The following is a 10450-nucleotide window of genomic DNA, read 5'->3' as shown; positions in this document are numbered from 1 at the left end:
CTCGGGATTTGGGGGGGGGGGGGTGGTCAGAAGGAGGCAGTGACACCCGAAGGGCTATTTGTTTCTTCCGTCCAGGGAAGGAGGTGGCAGGCCTGGTGACCTTGAAGCACGTGTATGAGATTGCTTGTGTCAAAGCTCAGGACGATGCCTTCGCCCTGCGGGACATGCCCCTGTCCTCTGTTGTCCGCTCCATCATCGGCTCTGCCCGCTCCCTGGGCATTCGTGTGGTGAAGAAGTGAGTGTTCGGGGAAGCACAGTGCCAGGGGAGGACCTGGACAGCTCTTGACTTTGGGGCAAGACAGAGCGTGCGCATTAGTGGGAGCGTCCGCTTCTGAGTCAGAGGACCTTAGAGTCTTGGGAGCACCATTCATTCATTTGAATGCACTTGTTAAGAACCTTCTACCTGTTAGAGGGAACTAGATAGCCATGCTTGGCCCCACTTTTAAGGAACTCACAGTCCAGAGCTGGAGGCAGATGCACAGCTGGAGCATTAGACTGCAGGCAGGCAGTGTTGAACGACAGCTGTCTTGAGAACAAGGTGTAGGACTCCTGATTTGCCGGGTGTGTCAATGGGAACTTTGTAGGAGAGGTGACGAGACCTGGAAAAGGAAGTCAAGGACTGGGGGCAAGCATTCCAAAAAGTGGAGATTCCTGTGAAGGAATGAAGGTGAAAGAGTGCAGCAAAGAAGTTCAGTGTAATCTGGTATACAATCCGGCATTACAGGCAGAATAGGAAATAGTGTGAGAGAGGCCAGGCCAACAGGGGCCCCCACCTCGGGCTTCAGATGACCTCAGCAATTGTGTCTTTGAAGTGAGATGTTAGGTGAGAGGGCGTCTAGCCCAGACAACAGCAGGGTCAGCTCTCAACCCTTTACTGGTCTTTTGCTGCCGGTCGTTTCCCAAAAGAAGTGGGGTTAAGCGGGGAACAAGAATGGGCTTCACTTTTCTCAAATCTTTACTTTTGCTGGGAGTACAGAAATGAGTACGTCTGGTTCCTGTTCAGGGGGAGACACACATGCCTGAAGACTTTATTGCACAAAGTGTTGTGGGGCACAGAGGAAGAGCCAGTTCATCTGGGCTGAGTTATAGCTGGGGCCTCAAAGGACCGTAGGGCTTAAAGAAGGGAACAAAAGGCAGAGGTGGTGAGGATGGTGGGGTGACATTCCTGGCAGAGGAAACAGATGAGCAAAGGTAGGAGAAGTCCAGGAGGGGAGAAAGGATTCTGAGACAGTGACGTGGGCCACTCACTTACCATCTGTGTTTTTGTACCCGCAGCCTCAGTTCGGAAGAGCTGGCAGCTTTCCAGAAGGAGCGAGCCATATTCTTGGAGGCTCAGAAAGAGGCCGATTTAGCAGCTCAGGCAGAAGCTGCCGCTGCCAAGAAGTGACCCCTGTCCTGCGCACTCCAGAATTTTGAAGGGAGCAGCTGGGAAGGCTGTGCCGAAGGGGAGAAGGGGAGATGACACCAACCTGATTGTTATTGCCCTGACTTAGATTATATATTTTTACACGTATGGATGTATCAGGGATTCAGCCTAAATAAACATCTTTTGTCACCCTCTCTTGAGTTCTGTCTTAGGGCCCTAGGGGGAAGGGACCAGTACTGATGGTGACAACACAGACAGTAGGGCTCTTCATGCTGCTTCTCAGATACATGGTCCGAGGCTCAGCCAAGCAGAGCAACTTGTCCAGGTTGAATCGGTGGCAGAGGTCGGAGTAGTAGCCCTCCTCCCCACCGATGACAAAGCAAGCAGGGTAGGTGGGGGCTGCGAACGCTGGGGCTCGTGTGTACAGAAGCAGCAGCTGTTGCTTGTGCTGTAATCAGAAACATTTCTTAACTCTTGGGGACTTGCCAGTTCAACAGAAACAGACCCCTGTGGTGACTTCAGGTCACAGCCCCAACAATGTTGCTGCACAAGTGCCTCAGGTCTCTCTACGAAGCCGATCCTGGCACTGGATCAGGTGTTAGCTGAATATGAACTACTGGGCTCGTGGCTACAGACCCATGGAAGAAGCAAAGCTGCAGGAGGTCCCTGCCCGAGGCAGGAGAAGACCTGAGGAAGCCCTGGCCTTTTATTTTCCCCCATTCCCCAGAACATCAAGGACTTGGCCTTGCAGAGAAGAGAGGAGGAGTGGGGGCAGAAATGGATTCACGTTTACTGAACACCTGTTACATGCTAGTCTCTTTGTTTTGCACCAAGATTTGGAAAATAACACACTCCAGTTTGGGTAATCCCACCACCCAGATGAGACTCCTAGCAGTATTTAGGTATATCTCTTTTCTACTCTTTTTTCTTTGTGCATGTATTTATATGTAACTTTTTTTAAAAAAAAAATAAAGTGGTGTCATACTCTAGATACTGTTGTATTTTACTTTTAACTTGGCAATTATTTAGAACGTTTTTCATTATCTTCTTTAAGCAATTTTTGATGACTGCTTAGTATTTTGTCTTGTGGGTGGACCGTAATTCATTTAACCAAGTCCTCAGAAGCAGCAATAAAATAACTGTTGGGTATTTTGTTTGTATTAAAAATATATATACACAGCCCCGCTGGGTATGGTTGAGTGGTTGAGCATGACCCAAGAGGTCATGGTTTGATTCCCAGTGGGTATGGTTGAGTGGTTGAGCATGACCCAAGAGGTCACGGTTTGATTCCCAGTAAGGGCACATGCCTAGGTTGCAGGCTCGATCCCCAGTGGAGGTGCACCCGAAGGGCTATTTGTTTCTTCCGTCCAGGGAAGGAGGTGGCAGGCCTGGTGACCTTGAAGCACGTGTATGAGATTGCTTGTGTCAAAGCTCAGGACGATGCCTTCGCCCTGCGGGACATGCCCCTGTCCTCTGTTGTCCGCTCCATCATCGGCTCTGCCCGCTCCCTGGGCATTCGTGTGGTGAAGAAGTGAGTGTTCGGGGAAGCACAGTGCCAGGGGAGGACCTGGACAGCTCTTGACTTTGGGGCAAGACAGAGCGTGTGCATTAGTGGGAGCGTCCGCTTCTGAGTCAGAGGACCTTAGAGTCTTGGGAGCCCCATTCATTCATTTGAATGCACTTGTTAAGGACCTTCTACCTGTTAGAGGGAACTAGATAGCCATGCTTGGCCCCACTTTTAAGGAACTCACAGTCCAGAGCTGGAGGCAGATGCACAGCTGGAGCATTAGACTGCAGGCAGGCAGTGTTGAACGACAGCTGTCTTGAGAACAAGGTGTAGGACTCCTGATTTGCCGGGTGTGTCAATGGGAACTTTGTAGGAGAGGTGACGAGACCTGGAAAAGGAAGTCAAGGACTGGGGGCAAGCATTCCAAAAAGTGGAGATTCCTGTGAAGGATGGAAGGTGAAAGAGTGCAGCAAAGAAGTTCAGTGTAATCTGGTATACAATCCGGCATTACAGGCAGAATAGGAAATAGTGTGAGAGAGGCCAGGCCAACAGGAGCCCCCACCTTGGGCTTCAGATGACCTCAGCAATTGTGTCTTTGAAGTGAGATGTTAGGTGAGAGGGCGTCTAGCCCAGACAACAGCAGAGTCAGCTCTCAACCCTTTACTGGTCTCTTGCTGCCGGTCATTTCCCAGAAGAAGTGGGGTTAAGCGGGGAACAAGAATGGGCTTCACTTTTCTCAAATCTTTACGCTGAGAGTAAATCTGGTATACAATCCGGCATTACAGGCAGAATAGGAAATAGTGTGAGAGAGGCCAGGCCAACAGGAGCCCCCACCTTGGGCTTCAGATGACCTCAGCAATTGTGTCTTTGAAGTGAGATGTTAGGTGAGAGGGCGTCTAGCCCAGACAACAGCAGAGTCAGCTCTCAACCCTTTACTGGTCTCTTGCTGCCGGTCATTTCCCAGAAGAAGTGGGGTTAAGCGGGGAACAAGAATGGGCTTCACTTTTCTCAAATCTTTACTTTTGCTGAGAGTACAGAAATAAGTACGTCTGGTCCCTGTTCAGGGGGAGACACGCATGCCCAAAGACTTTATTGCACAAAGTGTTGTGGGTCACTGAGAAAGAGCCAGTTCATCTGGGCTGAGTTATAGCTGGGGCCTCAAAGGACCGTAGGGCTTAAAGAAGGGAACAAAAGGCAGAGGTGGTGAGGATGGTGGGGTGACATTCCTGGCAGAGGAAACAGATGAGCAAAGGTAGGAGAAGTCCAGGAGGGGAGAAAGGATTCTGAGACAGTGACGTGGGCCACTCACTTACCATCTGTGTTTTTGTACCCGCAGCCTCAGTTCGGAAGAGCTGGCAGCTTTCCAGAAGGAGCGAGCCATATTCTTGGAGGCTCAGAAAGAGGCCGATTTAGCAGCTCAGGCAGAAGCTGCCGCTGCCAAGAAGTGACCCCTGTCCTGCGCACTCCAGAATTTTGAAGGGAGCAGCTGGAACGGCTGTGCCGAAGGGGAGAAGGGGAGATGACACCAACCTGATTGTTATTGCCCTGACTTAGATTATATATTTTTACACGTATGGATGTATCAGGGATTCAGCCTAAATAAACATCTTTTGTCACCCTCTCTTGAGTTCTGTCTTAGGGCCCTAGGGGGAAGGGACCAGTACTGATGGTGACAACACAGACAGTAGGGCTCTTCATGCTGCTTCTCAGATACATGGTCCGAGGCTCAGCCAAGCAGAGCAACTTGTCCAGGTTGAATCGGTGGCAGAGGTCGGAGTAGTAGCCCTCCTCCCCACCGATGACAAAGCAAGCAGGGTAGGTGGGGGCTGCGAACGCTGGGGCTCGTGTGTACAGAAGCAGCAGCTGTTGCTTGTGCTGTAATCAGAAACATTTCTTAACTCTTGGGGACTTGCCAGTTCAACAGAAACAGACCCCTGTGGTGACTTCAGGTCACAGCCCCAACAGTGTTGCTGCACAAGTGCCTCAGGTCCCTCTACGAAGCCAATCCTGGCACTGGATCAGGTGTTAGCTGAATGTGAACCATTGGGCTCCTGGCTACAGACCCATGGAAGAAGCAAAGCTTCAGGAGGTCCCTGCCCGAGGCGGGAGAAGACCTGAGGAAGCCCTGGCCTTTTGATTTCCCCCATTCCCCAGAACATCAAGGACTTGTCCTTGCAGAGAAGAGAGGAGGAGTCAGCTCTCAACCCTTTACTGGTCTCTTGCTGCCGGTCATTTCCCAGAAGAAGTGGGGTTAAGCGGGGAACAAGAATGGGCTTCACTTTTCTCAAATCTTTACTTTTGCTGAGAGTACAGAAATAAGTACGTCTGGTCCCTGTTCAGGGGGAGACACGCATGCCCAAAGACTTTATTGCACAAAGTGTTGTGGGTCACTGAGAAAGAGCCAGTTCATCTGGGCTGAGTTATAGCCGGGGCCTCAAAGGACCATAGGGCTTAAAGAAGGGAACAAAAGGCAGAGGTGGTGAGGATGGTGGGGTGACATTCCTGGCAGAGGAAACAGATGAGCAAAGGTAGGAGAAGTCCAGGAGGGGAGAAAGCAAGTCCTCAGAAGCAGCAATAAAATAACTGTTGGGTATTTTGTTTGTATTAAAATATATATATACAGCCCCGCTGGGTATGGTTGAGTGGTTGAGCATGACCCAAGAGGTCACGGTTTGATTCCCAGTAAGGGCACATGCCTAGGTTGCAGGCTCGATCCCCAGTGGAGGTATGCAGGAGGCAGTCAATTGATGATGTTTCTGTCTGTCCCTCTCCCTTCCTCTCTAAAAATCAATAAACATTTAATATATATCACACATACACAAACTTAGGATGAACATCATTTGCAAAGCAGTTTTTGAGTGGCTTATTATCAGGTACTGGGCTCAGTGCTCCTACTACTGAGCTCCTACTACAGAATAAATGTGAGAGACACAGTTCCTGCCTTCAGAGAACTGGTTCTTTCCTTTACTGAATGACATACTGTGCACTTCTTGCAGACTGTTGACTTAGTTTTTGTTATGTCTCCCACAGCTAGAATGCAGGCTCCGGGAGCCCAGGGACCTTGTGCCTTGTTCACTGTTGCATTGCCAGCACCCAGAACACTGCCACATGTAGGTATTGTAAATACTGTTTATCACATGAAGAAATGAGGCTGTAGAGCCAGCACTTGAACTCAGCCTTCATGACCCCAAAACTTGAGCTCTTTCTCCTACATTCTGCTCCCAGGGCAGAGTCTGGTATCGGTAGGAAGAGAACTGGCTGAGAGTCAGATGTGAGAATGCCATTAGGCGAGTCCTTTCCTCGCCCTGGGCCTCAGTATATCTATTCATCTGGTCTAAGCTATAAAGCTCTGAGAAGAACAGAAGCAGATACTTCTTTGTCCAGCAGGGGGAGCTATTGGCTCTTCTAATTTTTTCTCTCCAACTAACTTGGTGGCCAGGGTCTCTTTCTGAAGTCACCTGCCTTCTCAACAAAACGCACACTCTCTCCTATCACCCACCACCTCCACCAATCACCAGTGAAGTGCTTTTTTCTCATATATTTTTGTTTATTGATTTCAGAGAGGAAGGGCGAGGGAGAGAGAGATAGAAACATCAATGATGACATAGAATCATTGATCAGCTGCCTCTTGCACATCCTCTACTGGGGATCCAGCCCACAACCTGGGCCTCCTGGTTCATAAATGGACAGTCAGCCACTGAGCCACACCGGCTGGACTCCAGCCCCAATTTACCTGAGAAGAAACTGAGGCTCAGGTTCCACTCAGCAAAACGTTGGTGAATTTAAATCCAGGCCTTTTTGTCTCCTAATTTTCATTTTCCCCCTACCATGCCCTGTGGCTGTTGGGCCCTCAAGCTCGGAGGAAAACAGTATTTTTGAAAGCTTTAGTATGCAGACCTGGAGGGAAGAGGCTCCCTGCTCCAGTTCAAGCCTGCCCTCTCGGGTAACTGGGACGGGATGATTTGAGATGGTGGTTCACGGGCTTTGGGGGCAGAGGACCCGGCCCAGGGCTCGGATGCAGATGACGTGTTGCCCACTTATGGCTCTCACCGACTGTGGGGGAAATCACTTTTTCCCTGTGACACCCCGTTTCTTCATTAGTGAAATGGCGCCAATAGGCCTGTTCAGAGGCTTCGCTGCAGTGAATGAGGGATATAAAAGTGTGTGTCAGCTGAAAGGCCCACGCAAGGTGGTTATCATCTCCAACAGGCCACCAAGGGAAGCTGTTTCCCTGCAGGACCAGGCTGAAGAAAGAAACTCATGTCCTGAGACTTCCAACCCACCCCCAGGAAAATGCCAAGCGGAATCCGCTACCCATCCCCAGGCCCTTCTACTGCTCCCACACTGTGAGCACTTCAAGCCTGAACACGGAGGAGATGCCAATACCCTCTGGCATTTTGAAGGCAAGTTGTGGCATCTGCTGTTTCAGCTCCAGACTCTCCAGCTTCCAGCACAGGGTGGACAGCACACTGTGCACTCAGATGTTGCATGAACAAAGGAATGAGCGAATGAGTGAATCAAGAATCAAGACAGCCAGGGTGTCTGCAGGTCCAGGCTTTACTTCCAGACGCCCACACTCCCATCTGGGCTTCCAACCTTCTCAGGTCACGCCCCCGCCTTCCCTCTTTACAGCATGACACCAGAGGTACCAAAAAGGCAAACTGGACTTTATTATAAAGTTGGCTACAAAGTCACCACAGCACCACGAGGTGGCCACCTGGGCAGGCCCAGGCAGTCTGGCAGCCGGGTGAGTCCTGCACCAGGTACACGCACTCGTGCAAGCACACGTGTGACAGCGGCAGGTCTGCCTTCCTCCATCGGAAAGAAACGTAGCGTCTCTTCACGCCCCCCACCCCAGGTGCGGGGCGCAAAAGTCACAAGAAGGGCCGCCAGGGCGGCAGAGTCCATCGGAATTGAAATCCCGTTACTGGTGTGTAGAGAATTCTACGTGGGTGTCAAGAGCCCCTCGGGGCACAGGCTGGCCCGAATGGGTGCTGCCTTTCCCCCACCAAGGCCCAGGGGTGGCTTGGCCCCCAGGCGTGGAGAACTGGCCCAAGCCCATGGGGCAGCGCAGGGGATAAGTGAGACTCCCCCATTCTCCACTTGAAATCCCATTCAAGGAAACTCACTACGAGTGAATACAGATTGAAATGGAAACTGGGATTGCTGGAAGTCTCTAAATATTAAAAAGAAGCTCCCCTCCCTAGCCCTCCCTCCTCCCCCCACCCAATCCTGCAGGGCCTGGGGAATCAGATATATCCCCCTCCAGCCCCTAGAATCCCCCCAACAGTCCCGGGGGGGGTGGAGAGCAGCTCCACGTCTTGATGACAATATGCCATACTTGACGACGTTAAGTCACAGACTTATTCAAAACGTTGGTTCCCCTCCACTTCCATCTGCAGAGAGAGAGAGAGAGAGAGAGAGAGGACAATCAGTAGGCCTATTAGGAAAGATAGGCTGAGGATGTGGCACATAGTATGGGCTTCAAATATGTTGGCCCAATGACTGAATGATCACCAGCAGTTCAGCAGAAAATGGAGCAATTTGGACAGACGAAGTGAAACCATGGCTATAGTTTTGGAATGAATGGAGCCATAGCAGGCAGCCTCTCTTACTTTTCCAAATGCCTATAAACGCTTAGTCTGTATCCCCTTTAGGGGGGTAAGAATACTGAGATGGGGCTCTGATGCCTCCTCCATCAGTTTGTGTGTGGCCTTAGGCAAGTTTCTTTAACCCTGGGACCTTGATTGTCTTCATCTGTAAAATAGGGTGATGATGGCTGATCTAGGTCCTTCACAGAGTTAAGGAGGAGAAACCATTAGTGAAGGATCCTCTTGCATTTATCCCACACCCCTAACCCCTGCCCTTCAGGCCTACTTGTCAGGAATTTCCAGATTATTTTTCATTAGTTCTTATTCTTACAGCTTCCCTAAGCAGCAGACAATATTATCCCATTAATAAAATTGAGGTACAGAGAGGGGAATTTACTAATTCCACCCAGTATCTCCCTGGCAGGACAGGGACTTGAGTTCTTGAACTTTTGGGCTGGACTCACCTTCATGGAAGCTGTCTTGAACTTGGCTCTGGAGTTGATGCAACTCATCAGGAAACCCATCGTAGGGGAATGCTGAGACACCTGTCTCAAAGGCGGTTTCATATGTGGCCAGGTCCTCCAGGAAGCTGTGGTCTTCTGGGGACAGGTTGTTGCAAGGCGACAGGGCCCCTCCTGGGACCGCTGCCTCAGTATCCTCTGAACTCCATTCCCCATTGGGGTCTGGGGTAGAGAGATCCATGAAGATGTCTTCCACGGGCACCTCTTCCAGGAATATGTTCCCAGGGTCAACCAGGAAGTCCAGCTCCTGGCATTTCCAGGGTTTCAGATCCAGGCTGAGCACAGGAGGGCCAGACCCTGACAGGGACAGGTTGGAGTCCAGGGGCTCCAGCCCCCCAAGTGGCTCCAGCCCGCCTGCGCAAGCATCAGCTGAAAAGGGCCTGTCCATGCCCTGAGCCAATTGGCTGATCTGCTGGATGAGACGGTCTATCTCATTCTGCTGCTTCTCGGAGTAGTGGAAGAAACTCTGCTTGACCGGAGAGGCCTCGGGTGTAAGCAGGCCTTCGGGCACCAGGGGGACGTCCACAGAGAGGGAGCCCCGGAGCTGGGCGAGGGCCAGGAGTGTGCAGTCCCCATTACCAGGGCTGCTGGGGCTTGGAGGCAACTTCTCATAGAGAAAACTGCATCCCTCCTGGGCGAAGTAAGTCTTGCTGGGATTGGGACTCAGTTGTTCTGGGAAAGTTTGGCTGGGGCTGTTCAGATGTGCCGGGAATGCTGTGCTGGGAGGAGTCAGCTGCTCATGGGCAGGGCTGCCCAGAGGCTCGGGGAAGGGAGCAGTGCTGGGAAGCAGCTGGTCTGGAAAGTTGGTGGTGCAGGGAGTCAACTGATCTTCGTAGCTTCTGGCTGAGGTTTTGGCCAGCTGGCCTTGTAGTGGGCTAGTCAGTGGATCTGAGAAGGTGGCACTACTGGGCGTCAGTTGATCGGAGAAGGTCACGGCGCTTGGAGTCAGCTGTTCTTGGAGAGAGCTGGATGGAGTGGACAAATGGGCTTGGAAGGGCTCGTGGAGGCTGAAGAGGAAGGCACAGCCTCCTGGCTGGTGGGGCGTATAGGGTGGGGTGCACACAAGATCCTTGCTCAGGTCAGCTGGAAGAGAAGGCTCGGGGCGAGGTGGGAACGTCAGGTAACTGAAGCCCAGCTCTTTGGGAGGTCGGGGAAGCTCTTCTGGTGTTGAGACAGCACCCATTTCAGGAGCAGGGGGGAAACTGGTGCTTCTGGGAGCCCCCAGGGCTGGGGTAAAGAGTGGGTTACGGCTGGAGCACTGTCCCTGGGAAAGGATGTTCTCAGGGAATGAGGGCAATATGGTTGGGGTACCCAGGACATAGGTTGCCTGAGTGTCTTCAGAGTTCAGCTGCTGGCGGAGGCTCCAGGCCTCTGTGTTACTGGAGAGGAGAGGAGAGATAGCCAGTAAGGATTTGGTGCCCATTCCCAGAGCAGTTCCCAGATTTGTATCTCCTCCATGCCCCCC

General features: G+C 51.6%; 2 protein-coding genes across 3 annotated transcripts in view; one reads left to right on the top strand and one right to left on the bottom strand.

Annotated features, from left to right (window-relative positions):
• The window catches only part of MRPL11 (mitochondrial ribosomal protein L11), a 6554-nt gene extending 2060 nt beyond the window's left edge, over window positions 1-4494 (top strand). The window contains exons 4-5 of one of the 2 annotated variants that reach the window (XM_014538071.1): window positions 2735-2897; window positions 4210-4494. In XM_014538071.1, the coding sequence (XP_014393557.1) occupies window positions 2735-2897; window positions 4210-4321 (275 nt within the window). In that variant the 3' untranslated portion in view covers window positions 4322-4494. Of the gene's footprint in view, window positions 1-70; window positions 236-1275; window positions 1561-2734; window positions 2898-4209 lie in introns of those variants that run through there. The other variant, XM_014538070.1, reaches the window with a different exon arrangement.
• A 3025-nt stretch (window positions 4495-7519) lies between these two features.
• NPAS4 (neuronal PAS domain protein 4) overlaps window positions 7520-10450 on the bottom strand; it is a 29046-nt gene continuing 26115 nt past the window's right edge. Inside the window, exons 10-11 of the mRNA XM_005864279.2 lie at window positions 8929-10364; window positions 7520-8269 (exon numbers count right to left, since the gene is read on the bottom strand). Coding sequence (XP_005864341.1) covers window positions 8241-8269; window positions 8929-10364 — 1465 coding nt within the window. The 3' untranslated portion in view covers window positions 7520-8240. The remainder of the gene's footprint in view (window positions 8270-8928; window positions 10365-10450) is intronic.

Source organism: Myotis brandtii, unplaced genomic scaffold (assembly GCF_000412655.1).
Source record: "Myotis brandtii unplaced genomic scaffold, ASM41265v1 scaffold187, whole genome shotgun sequence".
NCBI classification, from domain to species: Eukaryota; Metazoa; Chordata; class Mammalia; order Chiroptera; family Vespertilionidae; genus Myotis; species Myotis brandtii.
Note: the sequence above shows the minus strand (reverse complement) of the source record. Positions and strands in the feature narration are given on the sequence as shown.